Source organism: Eubalaena glacialis, chromosome 8, assembly GCF_028564815.1.
Source record: "Eubalaena glacialis isolate mEubGla1 chromosome 8, mEubGla1.1.hap2.+ XY, whole genome shotgun sequence".
In the NCBI taxonomy this organism is placed as follows: domain Eukaryota; kingdom Metazoa; phylum Chordata; class Mammalia; order Artiodactyla; family Balaenidae; genus Eubalaena; species Eubalaena glacialis.
Window position 1 is genome coordinate 10,061,358 of NC_083723.1, and position 19,237 is coordinate 10,080,594.

At 49.8% G+C, this 19,237-nt stretch overlaps 1 protein-coding gene across 2 annotated transcripts in view; it reads left to right on the forward strand.

The window, feature by feature from the left end:
• The window catches only part of NUDCD3 (NudC domain containing 3), a 73,984-nt gene that overhangs the window by 40,779 nt on the left and 13,968 nt on the right, over positions 1–19,237 (forward strand). For both annotated transcript variants that reach the window (XM_061198384.1, XM_061198383.1), the window contains exons 3-4: positions 9,347–9,479; positions 18,037–18,180. In XM_061198384.1, the coding sequence (XP_061054367.1) occupies positions 9,347–9,479; positions 18,037–18,180 (277 nt within the window). The remainder of the gene's footprint in view (positions 1–9,346; positions 9,480–18,036; positions 18,181–19,237) is intronic.

Genomic DNA, 19,237 nt, shown 5'->3' on the forward strand with positions numbered 1-19,237 from the left:
GGTTCTCATGCATGCATCTGTTTTGGATTCCGTTTCACCCCCTCACTGAACCTCTTGCCCCTGGTCACGCTGTCTCCACGGGCAGCTTCTGATGCAGGCGCTTCTGACAGGTGGCTATGTTGCTGGGTTCACCCCTTCTGAGGTTTGGGTGCTGTTTTCCTCTGGTCTAATTGCAGGCTATACCTCACTTTATTGCGCTTTGCTTTACCGTGCTTTGCAGATACTGTGTTTCCTACAGATTGGAGGTCTGCAGCAGCCTTCTGTCAAGCAGGCCTTGCAACGCCGTTTTCCCAGCAGCATCTGCTCACTTCAGGTCTCGGTGTCACATTTTGGTACTTCTCCCAATATTTCAAACCTTTTCATTATTATTATATTTGTTATAAATATAAAACTTTTAACGGATGAGGAGTTGCTTCTTATGGATGAGCAAAGTGATTTCTTGAGGTGGAATCTACTGGTGAAGATGCTGTGAAGATTGTTGAAATGACAGCAGAGGATTTAAATATTACATAAACTTAGCAGCAGGGTTTGAGAGGATTGACTCCAGTATTGAAAGAAGTTCTCCTGTGGGTAAAATGCTGTCGAACAGCGTTGCCTGCTAGAGAAATCATTCGTGAAAGGAAGAGTCAATCGATGCGGCGGACTTCATTGTTGTCTTGTTTTAAGAAATGGCCACGGCCACCCCAGCCTTCAGCATCCACCACCCTGATCAGTCAGCAGCCACCAACACCAAGGCAAGACCCTCCACCAGCACAAAGATTATGACTCGCTGAAGGCTCAGATGATGGTCAGCATTTTTTAACAAAATATTTTTAATTAAGGTATGTACATTGTCTTTTTAGACATAATGCTATTGCACACTTAACAGACTACAGAATAGTTATATGGTATAGTGTGGAGTACATATAACTTCTACATGCATTAGGAAACCAGAAAATTCATGTGACTCACTTTATTGTGGTGCTGTGGTGGTCTGGGACAGAACCCACCATATCTCTGAGGTATGCTTGTATTCCTCAATTGGGAAGTCTGTTGGGACTTGAAATAGTAAAGCTGGTCATAACTGTCCTGATTTTGGATGACTAGGAATAGAAAATTGAGTTAAAGACTAAGAATTCAGCATATTTATGGAGTAGATTATCTAGTTTTTGTTTTAAAATGTATATTTCACATTTATATACTTGTAAAAAATTGGAATGCCTCCTTCCCCTGTTGAAGTAATTAACACGATTTAAGAAAAAGTCTCACTATAACCAACTTATATCTTTAGTTAATTAGAAGAGTTCATAGTAAATATTGATTATGTTTTTGTTGGCTGACCATCTGATACAGATTGTCAAGGACGTTCCCTAAATTTGCATTAACACCTGTCAAATGATTCATGGGCGTATCATGAGACTCCGAGCACCTTGCCTCATTTATTTTAGGTAAATATAGAATCGTCTCATATTTTTAACTGTGCTACAGAATTAATTTTACAATGTTAAAAGCACATTTTCAAAATACACTTTTTGTAAGAATTTTTTTTATTAAACTGAGCCTTCCTGACAGTGTCTTGGCCATGAGTGGGCGCTAAGGAATAGAAGGCATCCCGGAGGAGCCGGGCTGGTGCACGCAGTGACCACGGGCCAGTGCTGTCCCCAGCTGGCCCCTCTGTGTTCCTCAGCTGAACTTTCCCTTTATATTTAGATGAGCTCCTGGTACAACTGGTCAAGAGAAGAAAAGACGACACAAGGAAACCATGTTGAATGCAAAGGGAGTAGTAACTCCAAAAAGTAGAGATTAAAAAATTAGAGTATTCCTGTTAGAAAATAGGCGCGACGACACCCTTCAGACCTCGGGGAGGTGAGGAGCTGTGAAGATCTTTTGATGGTAGTGATGGAGCTTGAGTTAATCAGACATCTGGAAGGAAGTAGGAAGACAAGTTAATAAACCAGGAGAAGGCGTTTGTAAACTATGAAACCAACGAAGAATTCTTATCAAAAGTTTATAGAGAACTTCTTCAAACCAGGGAAAGCACAAACAAAAGCCGTGGCAGGAATTTCGCAGAAATGAGTCGCATATACGGCCAGTTAACAATACGCAGGGAAATGTGAATCAAGACCATACGGAAATACTATTTTTTATATATTTTTACTTGATAAAACTTTAGAAAGTGTGCCAGTGTTGAACATGACCCCGTGGGTTGGCGGGACCCCGTGCACACCACTGGTGCACGTGAGTTGGGGCAGCCCTTGGAAATGAGTTCGCACTGCCTGTTAAGGGTGGGATGCTTACTTTTACACTCTTGACCCAGCAGGCCCACTCCTGGGTGCATAGCCAAGACAGATCCTTCAGGTTTTGTGACACAAAAAGGAAAGCGTAGCATAACGAATGTCCACGAGGTTCCCCCCCTTCCTTGTTAGCAGCATGTCATGATTCGTGTTTCATTTCTCTCCCTAATCCCAGACTTTTTTTTTTTTTGATATGGCAAATCCCAGAAATCACAGACTTCACCCATATATATACTTCAGTAAAAAAATAAGGGCTTAAGGTAATTATCATAACTTACAAATTTATGGTTCCTTATAATCATCTAATGTCCAGTCTGTGTTCAGTCTTTCCTGATTGTCTCAAAATGTCTTTTTTCAGTTGGTTTTTTTCAAAATAGTATTCCAGCAGGTCCAAACATTACATTTGGTTGCTGTATCTTCTAAGTCTCTTAATTTAGAATCATTTCCCTTCTCTTTTTTCATTTTATGCCATTTATTTGTAAAGAAACTTAGAGTTTTGTCTATTGTAATTTTCCAAATTCTGGACTTGGCTGGTTTTATTTTTTTTTGGTGGTGGTGTTGTTTTTCTGGCTGCATTGGGTCTTCGTTGCTGCGCGCGGCCTTTCTCTAGTTGCAGTGAGCGGGGGCTACTCTTCATTGTGGTGCGCGGGCTTCTCATTGCAGTGGCTTCTCTTGTTGCGGAGCATGGGCTCTAGGCATGCGGGCTTCAGTAGTTGCAGCATGCAGGCTCAGCGGCTGCGATACGTGGGCTCTAGGGCACGTGGGCTTCAGTAGTTGTGGCACGTGGGCTCAGTAGTTGTGGCGCACGGGCTCAGTTGCTCCGCGGCATGTGGGATCTTCCCGGACCAGGGATCGAACCCGTGTCCCCTGCATTGACAGGTGGATTCTTAACCACTGCACCACCAGGGAAGTCCCTATGTACGTGGTTTTGATGAACATGTTCTCTGTCCCTTGTGCTCCCTATAGTCCAGTGATTAGACCTGTGGGGTGGAGTGAATTTAAGGCCCAGCGTTGGTGCAGGACTACAGCAAAGGTGAGGCTCTCTCAGGAGGTGCCTGGTATCTGGCTGTTGCGGACATAGGTGATTTTCTGATCCTTCCGTGGGCAGACTCCCATCTGCCGCTCACCTAGTGCTCAGCGTCTGTCAAGGGATGCTGCCCAGACTCACGTTTCCATTGCAGTTTACACAGTGGTGATTTTCTCATTCTGTTATACCTTCATTTATTATCTGGAATCCTTATAGAGGGACTTGGCTTTTCTGAAATTCCAGTTCCTGTAGAACCTTTTTTTTTTTAAATTAATTTTCAGACTGAGCTATACTCTGCTCACCATAGGTGACCACTGGGGTTTTATGAGCTCATGGATCTTTAACTATTTCACATTATTCTTTTTGATGCTCAAATTGTCCCATCTTTGGCCAGCAGGAGCCTTCTGGGGGTCTCATGTGTGCCTCTCATGGGACCCTCCTCATCTTGAATGACATCTTTGCTCTCAGGGGACTATTTAGCTTAGGCTGACTGGAGACTAGCCGCCTCTCCAGGGGCTCTGGTCCTGTTGGTGAGGCAGGCCCCCTACTATCTGGGGAGACCGATTGGTGGCAGATGCTAAACTGGTGAGATCAGTGTAGATAAACTTATTGATGCTAGATTTTTAAAAAGAAACTCAGGGTAAAACTGTAAGGTTATTAGGCAAAATGCATAACTTCCCTCCCTGAATGCCCCAGAAGGTCAAGAAATCTCTATTCATAAAAGTCACTTGTTGAGTCTTGCGTCTGTAAGCAGACTTTCTAACTGGGTGGAAAGGCACTGAAGAGGGCAGTGATCCAGCGCGCGGAGGGCGGTGACCCTGAACATTTTCCCGTTTTGGCCATTTTACACGTTTGTCTCGCTTACTCTTCTTGGCCACTCTTTGGGACAGAGCTGTCAGTGTTCTGGTTTTATGGTTGGGGACCAGGGACCGGAGTGCCATGACCTGCTTGAGGTTTCATGGCTGGCACCCAGTGACATGGGGTCGGCCTCGGGCCTTGAGTGCTGTGGACACGGGGTTTTCAGTGACCGCTGGGCCTGGCGTAGAGGGCGCTGAGCCCCGCACCTGGTGCCCGGTGGTGTTGGCTCCTGTTGCCTGAGGAGCTGAGAAGAGGCAGGTACTAAAAAGGATCCTGCAGGTGGGGGGCCCCAGAGGAGACTGGGCAGGAGGCTGGGGAGGACGGTGGGCCGCCTGGTGCAGAGCGCCCTCTGGGCGGGTCATGTGGACAGACGCTGCCATCTGACCCTTTCCTTTCTAAGCTGCAGAGGTGAAGTGTGACGTGGTGTGGCGTGGCCATCCCAGACTGTCACAATGGCTAAGGATCCAGGCCCCGCCAGGCACATCGCAGTGCTGAGAATGCTGCCCGTGGACCTGCTTCTAGGAGGGCACAGGTGGTGCTGGGCTTCCGAAGCAGGGAGTTGGGGCTCCGACGTGGCAAGTGTTCTAACAATGCTCACTTTGTATAGGTTGGAAAATGCAGAAATCCAGAGGAAAAATCACTGTGTTTCCAGTGGCTGTGGCTCCCGTCCACATGTGGGATATGGTGGGATCAGTGAGAAGAGAAGGAAGTCGATGAGAGATGGAGCTGGTCTGTGAAGAGAGAGGATGAGCTGCTGTCTGCTGACCACCTAATACACCCCGCACACGCACACATGCCACGCACGTGCTTGCACCACATGCGCACACCACGCACACGCTTACAGCACACACAGTCGCATGGTGTGCTCATGCACACGTACCCACGCACGCCACGTGTGCTCGTGCACGCGTAAGTCCTGGCCCCTCCCACTGGGTTCCTAATACACCCCGCAGACGCACACACACCACGCACATGCTTATACCACACACGTACACCACACACATGCTTACAGCACACATGGTCGCATGGTGTGCTCATGCACACATACCCACGCACGCCACGTGTGCTCGTGCACACATAAGCCCTGGCCCCTCCCACTGGGTTCAGGGGCAGTGGCATCTACAGGTGGGTAGGGAGGTGTGGCCAGAGCTGTCGCACCTGGGCACCACTGAGGACAGTGGAGAGGTGGCCTTTGCCTTAGGTCATGAGGGGCAAGTGTGAGTGTGTGGAGGCAGGATGTTCCAGGGTGAAAGCAGCTCTTTCTGGCTCTGGGAACCTGGTGAGCACTGCCCAGCACCTGTCTTCACGTAGGGGGAGCCACCCTCAACCCCGGGAGCCTGGGAAGGGGCTTGAGAGCAGCCCTGGCTGCTCCCCGAATTATAACCTGTATGGGCTCTAGCCTCCTGCACAAAAGCCTTTGTCTGGGGGCTGTGACCCCTTTTACCCACGACTCCTCCTACTTGCCACTGGCTGTTCTAATTCCCACGCCGCCGCGGTGCAGGGGCGTGGAGGGGGAGAGTGGGGGCGGCCTGAGCTCATCTCCCACCTGTGCAGGTGATGCTGGCTGTGGGCGTCTGCCCAGCAGAGCCTGTCCCTTGGAGACACAGGGCCTGGCTTTTCCTTTAGCACAGTTGCAACCCTGTAATCCGGTGCTGCCGCTCCTCAGGCGTGGGGGCTGCAGTGAGGCCTGTGGCCAGCCCCACCCCGCCGCAGCACCCTGGCTGCTGACTCATGCCCCTCCTCCCGCCCTGCCCACTCCCTGCCCTCCTTCCCCCTTCCCCACCCCCAGCGCTGGCCAGCAGCTGCAGGGTTGTGGCCGCAGGCTGGTCAGGGGGGACAGGGTGAGGGCGGGGGCCCAGAGCACCTGCACATGACAGGGGACTTACTGTTGCACACTGTTGGCTGGAAATAATCAACTGTATTTAAAGAGAAGGTGGATTTCGAGAGTTAAAAACGCCCAGCAGCTTGCTGATCTGTGCTGGGAGTGACTCTCCTGGCTCTGCTGGGAAGAGGCTGCAGGTCTCGGGGGAGGGGGGCAAGCGCCTGCGGTGCTGCCTGAGCAGCGCCCCTCCTGCTCTGGGGGAGGAGGTTCCCTGAGCACAGCCGCCCGTGGGGTGGAGGGTGGCCCCTTGAGGAGGTGTGACCTCGTGGCATCTCCCATCCTCTGCTCGTCTGCCGCCCGTCCTGGTCGGAGGGCCCACGTGGATGGCAGCCAATGAGGGCTTAGCCATATGTCATGGGAAGTAGCTGTCCCCCCACTTTGAGGGGTCCTTAGGTTTATTTCCTAACCTCTGCCAGTGCCAGGCCACATGGGCTTTTATTTTGTGTGTGGGTATTTGATTTCCGTGTTTTCATAACCTTGATTATTTCACATAGGTAACGTACACACACGATTCAAAAGGCCATACAGAGAAGATGTACGGGGAGGGTCAGGCCTCCTCCCACTCTCTCCTGTTACTTGGTGCTCATTGGCGGTATTCTGTGCACGTTCAGGTGTTTGTCAGATGTGAGCTTTACAGCTGTGGTAGGTGCTAGAGCGGGGAGGAAGCCTGTGGGTCAGGGACACGTGGGTCTTGGGCCGCTCTGTCCCCCGGACCTGTTTCAGGGGCTCAGGAGGCAAGCAGGCTGGCGTGGCCACTGGAGAGCTCCCAGGAGTGGGGGCCACAGGGCAGATCACCGTCTCCTGTCCGTGTGTTCTTAAAGAGAGCTCTTTTTCTCCTGGTGGTAAAGCGTCTGCATATTGTAGGGAATTTGGACAATACCTAAAGATACCGAAAAGAAAATCAAACTGCTTGTGATCCTGCTACCCAGAGACAACCACAGAGGCTTAATGGACTTCCTTTTATACATACACACACGTCTTTGTGTGTGTGTTTTCTTAGAAGACTGAACCTGTACCATGCACAAAAGCTGCATGTCCTTTGTCAGTTCTATAGTATATTGAAAGCTTTCCTCTCATCACTGAACCCCCTTTGCAGATGCTCGCATTGGTGGCATCCACATCAAGCTTACTCTGACCACCCTGTGACCAGGCTTTGACCGTTCCTGTCTCCTTTGCCCCACCCTGCTTTCTCTGTGGCTCTAGGTCCCCACAGGGGCCCGCCATCCCTCCCTGGCCGCGTGAGCGGGTAGTTTGGGGCTGGCATCTGTTCTGATTGGTCAGTGCCCAGCCCTGCCCCTGACCTAAACTGCTGCAAAAAGTACCACAAACTGGGTGGCTTAGATCAACAGAAATAAATCTTCCCGTAGTTGTGGAGCCGTAAGTCTAGGATCAGGGTGTTGCAGGGCTGCATTCCCTTTGGGACTCTGGGTAGGACCTTTCCTTGCCTCTTCCAGCTTCTGGGGTGGCTGACAGTCCTCAGCGTCCCTTGACTTGCAGCTGCATCGCCGTCGCCATGTGGCTGTCTTTTCCCCGAGTCTCTACATGTTGTCCCTCTGTGCGTGTGTCTTCATGTCCGGATCTCTCTCCCTTTAAGGACACGGTCCCATTGGATCAGGGCCCACCCTAATGACCTCATTCTAACTGGATTACCTCTGTGTAGACCCTGTCTCCAAATGAGGTGCTGAGAGTTAGGACTTCAGCATATTAATTTTGGGGGACATGGTTCAGCCTGTAGCAGCCACCAGTTTACCAGCCCAGAGAGCCTTGGCTGTGATGGAGGCCCAGCCTCAGATATAAGGTGTGTAAGGCATACCCACAGGAGGTAAACATGTTCTTGGCTTAAAACTTTTGCCAGAAAAAGTGCGTCCTCATTAACCACCGCTCCCAACCCCTCCTGACCAGAGGTGAGGGGCTGATGGGGTACATGCGTTCTTGACCCTTTTCTGGGTGTTTCCATCTGCACACATGCAGACGCTCACAGTGAGTGGAATCTCGTCCGTCGGCCTCTCCCACCAGGTGCATCTGCTGGGCTCTCCGAGGGCAGGAGAAGGTGGCCGAATGAATCTGTTATTTGGGATGTCCTTCCTCATAGGTGTTGCCTCCTCCCCGACTAAGCTTATGTCTTTAATTTAGATCTAAAACTCACTATAATGGACTCTACACTTATTTTTGTATGGTGTTCATACTATTATTAACACTGTTAAATTCTGTGGCAAGTATTTTATTGTATTTTATTTTTAACATCAGCTTCTTGGCCATGCCTGTTTGCATCTGTGCTGGGTTGGTAATGCGTGTACAGGAGGATTTGGCTGACTGGGTTTTTTCTAGGCTGTCTTGTAAGCACACTGCTCGCATCTTAGGAAAGCCTGCAGTTTAGTACATTGCCTTGGCTTTCATTTATTTACCGGGAGAAAATGGAGGCTGGTGTTGGATTAGGATTGAAGTTGAGCAGCTGTAGGCTGAACTTGTTTTGCCTTTTTTTTTTTTAAGAGATACGCCCTGCCAAGTAGTTTATGAGAAACCAGGCACCCACAAGCCCCAGGATTTTTTTTTTTTTTTTGGCTGCGTTGGGTCTTCGTTGCTGCACGCGGGCTTTCTCTAGTTGCGGTGAGCGGGGGCTACTCTTCGTTGCAGTACGCGGGCTTCTCATTGCGGTGGCTTCTCTTGTTGTGGAGCATGGGCTCCAGGCGCGCGGTCTTCAGTAGTTGCAGCACACAGGCTCAGTAGTTGCGGCACTCAGGCTCTAGGGCGTGCAGGCTTCAGTAGTTGTGGTGTGTGGGCTCAGTAGTTGTGGCTCGCAGGCTCTAGAGTGCAGGCTCAGTAGTTGTGGCACACGGGCTTAGTTGCTCCGCGGCATGTGGGATCTTCCCGGACCAGGGCTCGAACCCGTGTCCCTTGCATTGGTAGGCAGATTCTTAACCACTGCGCCACCAGAGAAGTCCCCCCAGGATTTTATTAATGAGGCTCTTTGGTTTGTGGACTGGCCTGGTTTCTAAGCTTCATGAAGACCAGGAGGACCAGGCTGTGCCATGGACTGTGGTGGCAGATACTTTTCCTAACCTTGAGGGTGCTGCACTCAGGGTCTTCTCCTTGGCTTTTCCCTTTGTTCCTGTGACCTCCCAGGAAGCCCGAGCTGGGGGGTCAGAGAGGAAATCGCCCAGAGAGAGGGAGAGTTTTAGATGCAAAACCAAGTGAGATTAGGTGAAAATTCTCACAACCTAGAGACAGTATGTACCTGGGTTCCCTGTGGCCTTCCTGCCCTGTGTGTGGGCCTGGGCTGTCATCTTACTTCTTGTTCTTTCTCAGGAGGCAGGAGCAGTTCCAGAGAAACCCCGACAGCTACAATGGTGCTGTGCGTGAGAACTACGCTTGGTCCCAGGACTACACTGACCTGGAGCTCAAGGTGCCGGTGCCCAAGCACGTGGTGAAGGGCAAGCAGGTAACCTCGGGGGTTCTTCCCAGCTTCTCTGCTCAGCTTCTTTCCTTGGGGCATAGGCTTCAGGCTGTGGGCTTCACTGGAGCTGGTCTCCCCGCTTAGCCACCAACACAAAACCGCTTCTCTTCTGCAGTCACAAGCCTGCCACCCCACATCCTCTTTAACCACATCAAGTATGAGACCCGGCTCAGCCCCCTATGTGAATAGAACCTGAGCTTTGTCGTCGTTGTTGTTTTTTAATGACAGTATTTTCGTATCATTTATTGCCTTTAGTCTCTGCAAAAGCACTACAGAGTAGGCAAGGCAATTGTTGTTATACCCATTTCACAGATGGAGAAAGTGGAGTCCCAAGAGGCAAAGCAAAGAACTACAGGTTCTGTAGTGACAAGTGGACTTCCAGTCCTGTGCTCTGCGGAGTTGTAACATTTACAGCTTGAGTTGATTTCTCCATCTTAATGAGCTTGAGTGAGTAGAAATTTAATCTTGTAGCGGGAGAGAGATGTTTACTTGGGGACGTTGCTGAGAATAACATGATTGTAGCTCGTTGGAAATAGGTAGGCATCACTTTAAAGGAAAAACTCTCACGTGAAATGGGACATTGTTACTATAATCCATAATATAAAAAATTCCGATATATGCCAGAAACTGTTTCCTTATTTCAGTCATAATGAGAAGCTACAACCTGCAAAGTAAGTAGTATCTTTTATGTTTTATAGATGAGAACTTGAGGCCGAGAGAAGTTACTTGGTTCTCCAGGTTGACATGGAGAGGTCACCATGTGTCTCCCTCCCTCTTGCTGTGCCGGGGGCAGTGAGCACTGTCCGAGTGTTTTTGGAGGAGTGAATGGCTGAATGGGTGCCGTGGTAAAGCCGTGGTTTGATGCAGGTGTGTTTGCTTCTAAAGCTCATACTGTTTTCCCTGTGTCCCACTCCTCACTTTATAAAGCGACATAACTGCTGGCTTCTTTAAAAGAGAAGGTCCCAGAGCATGTAAAACAGAAGCTGAGTTTCATATACATTTTCGAGAAACGATGCCGTGTCAAGTGGCTCCTGCTGGTCTGGATACGTGTGTGGATCCAGGCTCTGGGCAGTGAGTGAGCCCCTCCAGGCCTCCCCTCCACCCCACCCCCGTCCTGAGGCCCCTGCTGCTCCCTCCCTGGTTCCCTAGGTTCTACCTAAAACAGGCCTGCCCTGTGCAGGAGTCTGGGTGGGGCCCGGGGAAGCCTCTAGAATACTGCTACTTTCCACCAGTGTCAGACGAATGCAGTTCATCCTGCAGTACAGAAGACAGGAGCAGGACCGGAGCCCCTGAGCCTTCACGGCTCCACGTGGGTGTGCGTCAGGGCGTCATGGGGCTGGTGGCTGCAGCAGCACTGTCTGCTCGTTCCTCCCTTTCTCCCTTTCCCACCCCATCCCAGGAGATCTCACCCGGGCTCAGTGACCCGTGACCCAATGGACTTTAGGATCCAGGTCAGACCAGGTAACTAGGGGTCATCCCCACGGAGTCCTACTTTGGATGACCGTGTTCCCTCTGACTGTGGTGGGTCATAGTGGGTGCAGGCTGACCTTCCTTGTCAGAATAGTTTGTTCAGCATCCTTTAGAGTTTTAGTGGGTCAGGTGTTGATTTTCATTTTGTTTTTTGGTAGGATTGCTTTGTGTGTAGGCGAATACATTATGAAAAGCGTTGGTTACTGTACTTCACTACTTGGCTAAAAATGTTACAGCTTCCTGGTCTAGTGTCTGTCTTCTAACTTCTCCATGAACTTCTGGAGCTTTCTCTGGAAGGACTTGTGTTAGGCCCAACCTAAAACTAGTTATTTTGGGGACTTCCCTGGTGGTCCAGTGGTTAGGACGCCGCACTTTCACTGCCGATGATGCGGGTTCAATCCCTGGTCGGGGAACTAAGATCCCGTAAGCTGCGCTGTGCGGCCAAAAAAAAAAAACAACAACTAGTTATTTTCTCTTTCTTTGACTTAAGAGGCACTGGTTACCTGACATCTCTTGCTGAACTTCCCACAGCCATCCGGGAAACCTTCCCATTGAAAACAGCATCTCAGAGGTGCACACTGGTCATGCGGGTGTCAGTCTCACAGTGCTGCTCTGCCGTGAACAGGGTGTTGTGAGGCGCCTGTCCTTCGTCTCACTGCGCTAAGGGACAGACCGTCACGCCTCAGTCATATCTCTGCCTCCTCAGTCCACTTGTTGGGACCCCTGGGAGGAGATGGCCTCGCTTTCACTGAGGATAGCCCTGGGTTTTGCTCATTTCTGCATTAGACATTTACTGACCACGTGATGCTCCCCAAGACTCGAACAAGGTTGCTGCTCTGGAGCTGACCTGCGTGGGGCTCAGGTGACGACAGCTGGTGCACCAGCACAGTTCCAGGGTGTGGCAGGTGCCGTGCGGAGCGTAAACAGGCTGTTGGCTCAACCAGCTCTGTGCGGCCGGGCACCCCTCGGGCCCTTCTTCCCAGCAGCCCTTCGAGGCGTTGCGGTGCGCACAGGGGGAAACGCGGAGACAGTGAGGGTCTCTCCAGGCTGGCTTGCTCTGGAGCCAGTGCTCCCACCACTCGGGGGGTGTGGATGAGCCTGAGTGTTTGTGACGCCGGGATTGGAAGAGGCGTGTTCCCCGTAAGGCATTTATTTATCTAGTGTTGGCACTTCGTGACACCTGCTGACTTACTTTACACTAGTCTCCTACGTGGTTGAATTTTTTTTTCTCCTTCAATAGTATTTTTACCCATGTCATTAAAAGATTGATGTATAATTGGCATACCATGTTATATTAGTTTCAGGTGTACAATATAGTGGTTTGATATCTGTGTGTACTGCGAAGTGATCACCACAGTAAGTCTGGTTAGCGTGCTCACCGTATTACAGAACTGTGTGTGTGTGTGTGTGTGTGATGAGAACCCCTAAGATTTACTCTCTTAGCAACTTTCAGATTCCAGGTCGCTTTTATACTGCAAGCTTTGAAAAATTCATGGTCTCTCTAGTTCTTGGTGATCTAAAGAGTTTTAGGCATGCCTCACTTAAAACCTAGGGATAAGTTTATTTTGTATCTCTCGGCTTTTGCTGGCCTAAGGGTTTTTTCTGAGTTGCCACTTTCTTTCTGGGCTGGCTCCTTTCCAGCTCTTCCCTGCGGTACCTGTCACAGCTACCTGTCAGCAGTGTTTATTTTTGGTTTTTGTCTGTGGCACCTATCAGATAGCATCATGATGGTAGCTGTGATTGTAGCGGCTCAGCTGATGAAGTCTCAGTTGTTCTGGGTTTGTAGGTAGCTCTGTGTGTGAGGGGCCAGGGGTGTTGGGGGTAATGGGTAGATGTGGGAGCACTGAGGGTTAACGCAGGGGCGTCCTGGGCCCCCTGTTCTTCAGCTGTAGCTTGGTGCTTGAGGCCTGAGAACATTGCCCCTCCTTTACTCCTTGTGGATTTTTTTCCTGTAGAAACGTATTTGCCTCTCAAGGGTAGTGGGGGACAGATAAATGCATGTGCGTAACGCTTTAAGTTCAAGCGTTCTTATTTTACTTGCAACCGTTTTTTTGTCTTTGTTGTTTTTATCATTTTGCTGGTGCATCTAACGGAAAACTTCTCAAAATGAAGCTTTGGTTTCATTCATTAGTGAAATGTAGTTAGGTCTTTGCTTCATCATGGTCTTTGTTCTGTCCGCTCTGCAAGGGAAAAGCAGCCGAGTTCCCCATTCTTTCCTCAGCGTAGCCATGGGGTAGGGAGAAGGAACTTTGCCATCAGGACGATGTATGTGTGATCGCTAATGTCAGCTGGGGCTGGTTATAAACCTGGCATTTCATTGAATCATAGGATTTTAATGCAGGAAAATTGAACTCCGGAGAGTTTTAGTCTGACTTCTCATTTTGCAGATGAGAGAGCTCTCCTGGAGACATAAACCGCTAAGGCGCCACACTGTCCGGTGAGACGGTGGTGGAGCGGAGCGCAGGACCCGGCTCCCACCTCCACCCTGTCTGATCAGTTGTCTTTTGCGTGGAAAATGTCATGATATTGTTGCACACAGTCATGACTGGATGACATTGAGTGACAAGTGAATTACTTTCCTTCTCAGTATTCTCTTTCTTCTCGGAGATGGTGCGTGGTCTTTACTGACGGATGAGGTCCTTCCTGCTGGCTGGTGGGCTCACGGCCGTGCTGCATGCCATCTCTCGCCTCACCATGGGAACCTTCCAGAACAGCACCAAGGCCCCTGGGCATGTCTTGTACAGTGACGCTGTGCCCCAGAACTTGATGCAGCTGTAGGAATTTGTGCTAAAAAGCTCTGTTACACGGTGTTCCCTTCTTAGAAGGCGTTTAGAAAAAATGTAGGAAGACTCTTTTTTATAGGAAACTTCCATAGCAGAAAAGGCTAATAGGCTGCATTTATCTGTTAAAAAAATTTTTTTGTTTGAATGCATAGGACATTTATCTGTTCAAAAGAATAAAATGTTCAAGGAGAAGTTTCTTTCCTGCCTCTGCCCTTTTATCCTATACCAGCCCCCGCCGCAACCTCAGAAATCACGGTACTAGTTCCTGGGATCTTTTGGCAGATGTTTTCTATGCATGTGTTGTCAAGTTGTCAAGTATGAATAAATAGCCTCGCGGCCCCACCTTCAGCACAGATGATGTGCCCCCCGTTCCCTCTGTCGGCCCCACCAGGGCGGCTCTGGTCTCTGGTGTTTGCCGCCATGCCCCCAGGGCCCCAGCCCTGCCTGCCAGCCAGGGTGGCTGCCCGGGAAAGTCTCAGGGGACCTAGGATTTCCCGTGTCATCTGGCTCAGGCTGTCGGGACCCTGAGAGTGCAGGCGCTCTGAGCCCACCACCCCTTACACTCAGGGCTCTGGTCTCTGCTGCTCCTTCTGTCAAGCTGCTTTGCAGGTCCTTACTCCATTCTCATTACATCCCTTTGGATCAGTAGTTTCTTGTATAGTTTTTTGTTTTTCTGGAGTTTCTGGCTGTCTTTCTTTTTTTCTTGTCAAAAAATAGTACACTTTCATCATAATCTCAGAATTACTCAGTCTCTCACTAGTACTGTGTATTGTCTAGGAATCACTTCCTGCAGACCCTCTCACCTCTGACTCCCATCCGGACTGATTATTTCTAGTTCGGTTGTATAGCTTGCATCCTGGAACTTCTTTTCATTGCACTTCTAGATGAAATTCACTGTGTTTTAGATCCTTGTTGGATCTTCCTCTTTTTTTCCCCTAGTTTTACTGAGATATATTTGACATATAATGCTGTATTAATTTCAGGTGTACAACATAATTATTTGGGATGTGTATGTTTAGCAAAATGATTACCACAATAAGTTTAACATTCATCACCTCACATAGTTATAAATTTTTTCTTGTGATGAAAACTTTTAAGTTTGACTCTCTTAGCAACTTTCAAATGTACAGTTTAGTATTGTTAATTACAGTCACCATGCTGTACATTAGATCCCCAGAACTTACTCATTTTATAAGTGGATTTTGACCCCCCTCCTCATCCAGGATCTTCCTCTGTTTTCATCCTCATTTTGTTGTGGTATAGACTCAAGTAACTTTCTCGAAATGATGTGTGGTAATAAATGCAGTGTTCTTGAATGTCTTAAAATGCGGTTATTTTAAACTTTCGCTTATTTTGTGGTTTGAGTTTGTATAGAATTCTAACTTTAAAAAATACTCTCCTGAGAGTTCCCTGCTGGCCTAGTGGTTAGGAGCCTGGGCTTTCACTGCTGTGGCCCGGGTTCGATCCCTGGTCGGGGAACTGAGATCCTGCAAGCCGGGTAGTGTGGCCAAAAAGAAAAAATCTCCCCTAACAAGATTGAAGGTTTTATTCTCCTGTTTTCTTACATCCGCTGTTACTGATTCTAGAAATGTCTTCCATTCCGGTTCTTTGTGAGTAAACTTTTTTCCTCCTATTTGGAACTTTTAAGACCTTAATTTAAATACTCAGTGGTATGAAATGTCATGAGTTTGTGTAAGTCATCTTTCATTCATTCTGTTCAGCCCTCAGTGGGTCCTTTTAAACTGAAACCATACTTTTCTAAAGCTCTGGAAAATTGTCTTGTTGCTGTCACAGTTTCTGGAATGCCAAACTGATTGCCTGGATTGGTTTCTGGCTCTACCTTGATTTCTTTGACTTTATCTTCCAGCCTTTCTGTTGAAAATCTTATTTTCACTCTCTTTTTTTCTAAGTGTTTGTTTGTTTTGTCTAGTTCTGTTTTCATATTTTATTCTGGTTCTATAGATACCATATCTTCCCAGATCTCTCTGAGGGTATAAATTGGAAATATTTTAGAATTCCCTTTTTTCCTAATTAGCTCTGTAATCTTTACTTTTTTTTTTTTTTTAACCTAAGTCTGTCTTTTTGTGCTGCTGCTTTTTCTCATAGAATGCAATCCTTAGTTCCCTGTTAGTTTTTTTATTTTAAAAATATATTGGGAATTCCCTGGTGGTCCAGTGGTTAGGATTCCACACTTCCACCGCAGGGGGCACGGGTTCCGTCCCTGGTCGGATCCCGCATGCTGCGCGGTGTGGCAAAAAAGAAAAAAAAAAAAAAAAAATCTTCCCCATTCTTTGGCGTGTGGGGTGATGTTGATGGTTTTCTCCTTTACGTGTCTGAGGTCTGCCACTCCCGTCGCTGCTCACAGCTGAGGAGTTGACTGGCTGGCTTTGCCTTGCAGTGTGTTGGGCTGGGTGTCCACCCAGTTCCCTCAGACTGCCGGCCAGTTTTCCTGGAGCAGGGCCCCTGTAGCTCCATGGCACACAGCGGGTTCTTATCCCTTCTGACGGGGCTTCTGCGGGCACGGCTGCCCGTGGACTGCCTCAGCCGCTCTGCCTGCACGCTGCATACCTGCTGACTGCCAGCCGGCAGCGCCACTCGTCTGTGCTTGTCCCTGCTCTGTGCTCTCTGTCGCCACACGCCTCTCCTTCCTCTCCATAGAGCTGTTGAAAGTTTCTCTGTCCTGGCCTCTCCCTTCTTCCCTGTGTTGTCTGGGGTTTTTCTCTGCGTGCTTTGTTCCTGTCATCGCTGTGGGCCATGGAGTTCAGGAGATGGCCGCCTGTTCCCAGAGTGACGTCTTGAACTGGAGCTCCTGGAAGCATCTCTGGTCTGGTTTCCCCTCGGTGCTTGGGTACATCCCCTTTGTGTAAGAGACGAGCGTTGTGAGAAGCTCACCCAGGTTTGGAAATTATCCTGTTACCTAAAGTTGGCTGGAGGATTTTATTTGTTAAAGTGAGCTTGCTCCTGGGAGGCCAGGACTGGTGGAGCCTTGGTCCGCTCTGTCACGTGTTCACCGCACATCCGAGTTCGTGGTCAGGGACACCCGATTTGGCCAGCGATTGTCTGCATCTGTCTAGGAGTGCGCTGGGCCGCTGTTGGGCAGCTGGGAGTGAAGTGAGTTGTGCCCGTGCCTTAGCAGAACCGAGTTAAGTGGTACATTCTCTCAGAAATTGGGTGCAATTGGAGCTGGGGCTCATAGGACCCCACTGGGGCCTGCATGTGGACACGGTGTGTGCAGGCATCTCTCTCCTTTCCATCGCTTATTTATGGTTATTTAAAATACAGGTAGGTTATAGTATCAGATTCCACTGACAGGTGTAGACTCCAGTTTGAAAATTCTGTGACACTGAGGGTTTCTTTTCAAGTGCATTTAATAAGCACTTAGCAAGTGACCTGGGAGGGCCATCTCCAGGCTGTTTCGACGGCTTGACTGACGCCACCCACCTGTGAGAAAGGCCGGACATTGTGTAAATACTATTATATAAGATTTTTACGGTATAAAACACAAAATTTAGAATTTAAAAGAAGTGGGGGAAAAACAAACCCGGAGTTCTGTTTTCTTTCCTCTACCGTTTACTGATCTGCTGAACGTCCTGGGGTCCACGTGCTTGGGATCCTGCTGGCCAGGGTACACGCATGAAATGAAGTCCCCAGTCCAGCAGCTCCAGCGCTGTTGTGGAGACAGACGTGTGAGAGCAGGGAGAGGGCGTTTCCAGCGAATGAGGAGATGGGAGAACAAAGACAAAATATAAAACCAGAGGACCTGGCCTCACCCTCCTGGGTGAAAGCTGAGCTGTGGCCACAGATGGCACAGCAGCTCCTGGCAGGCAGCAGAGCCAGGCACGCGGCTGCTCTGCCCCCCCCCGGGCGTGTCCTCCAGCACAGGGCTGCTGTCCACGCCAGACAGCAAGGTGGGCGTCGGGGAGAGCACACCCCCTGCTGCCGGCCCTGCTTGCCCTCTGCCCAAGGAGTTGGCCTCCCCTAACCGGAGTAGAGTTTGCGGCGGCAAACCAGCGGTTCCCACAAAGCCCCCCACGTTACCGTTATGCGTATCGAGACATCTTCTAGTGCGTTTCCTTGAAGGAGATGATGACGCAGAGGCTGCTTCACGTGTGAATTGGTTGGTATGGTTTGCGTCATTCAGAGAGCCTGATGACCCTCGGGCTGGTTTTGCATCTTGTTCTCCTGCAGTGTGTGGCCAGGCGCCTTGGAAACCTCCGTCCCCTCCCACCTTGGAGCACGCCGGTCACCACCTTCCCAGCACGAGATGATTCTCTTCCGCTCTGTTCCAGGTCTCTGTGGCCCTCAGCAGCACCTCCATCCGGGTGGCCGTGCTGGAGGAAAATGGGGAGCGCATCCTCATGGAAGGAAAGTTCACCCACAAGATCAACACCGAGAGCTCCCTCTGGAGCCTTGAACCCGGGAAGTGCGTTTTGGTAAGCGTGGGCAGTGATGCTGTGAGGGTGTTTATTTCTGCCAGCTGGGGAGTTTCCTCGGTGTTTTCTGAGCAGCTCGAAGGGCACCTTTGTGGGCCTCAACTGACTGTCACTGCTGCATCTACAGCCTTGGCCTCTTGGCGTCCCACTGCTTGCTTCCTTGAGGTGGGGCCCGTGTCAACAAGAAACTGAGGGGCACTGGAGTGCGGTGTTTCTCGCTGCTTTCTGTCCTCCTGCCCATGCACAGACCACATGCAGTGACCGCAGAGGAGGTCCTGGTGGGGCATCATCCCCAGAGCGCGGCTGTGCTCACACTGGACATGTCCCCTCAGTTCCAGAGGCTTCTGCTCTCCAGGGATTCAGTTACATCTAAGGCAAAACCAAAGAAGTTAAAAATTAAAAGGCAGATCGCTTTCATGAATGCCAGTCTGGAGGATGCAGAGTTAATAAATTCAAACAGACAGCCTTATTTGACAAAGTGGGTCTCAACTGGCTAAGCTAGCCAAGGGCGCAGGATCCAAACGAAGGGGTACGTGTTCCAGTTACTAGATTCTTTGGTGGCTGCATCCTCCCTCGTCAGAGCCTTGCACCTGGTCAGTGGGCAGCACCCAGGGAGGCTTCATACAGCGAAGGGAGACTCTGTATATTTGGGTTCGTTCCTTTCCTCTTCCCTCCTGCTGGGGTGCTTAACCAGGGCGTGGTGAAAGGGGTAAAGATGAAAAGAAAAATACTAAGTCTTTGGGCAAAAAAGACCTCAGAATTTTATATAGGCATGTTCTTTATATGTGCAAAGTGTGCCGTTCCGTCATGATCTACTTCTCTATGGGAATAGGTGCCCATGGGCCTGCCTGCTTGGTCCTGACCGGCAAGGCCCGCGGCGCTCTGTTCTGCCTGCTCTCGGCTCGCAGACACACAAACCTGTTGGAGCGGAGAGGATTCCATCACTGCTGGGGGGGCTGGAGGTCTCGGCATGCCCGGGACCCCCGAGCACACACAGGCCCCTCTGTGTGACAGGAACACCCGGTGGCAGAGCGCCGGCCAAGTCTGCCCGAGTCTT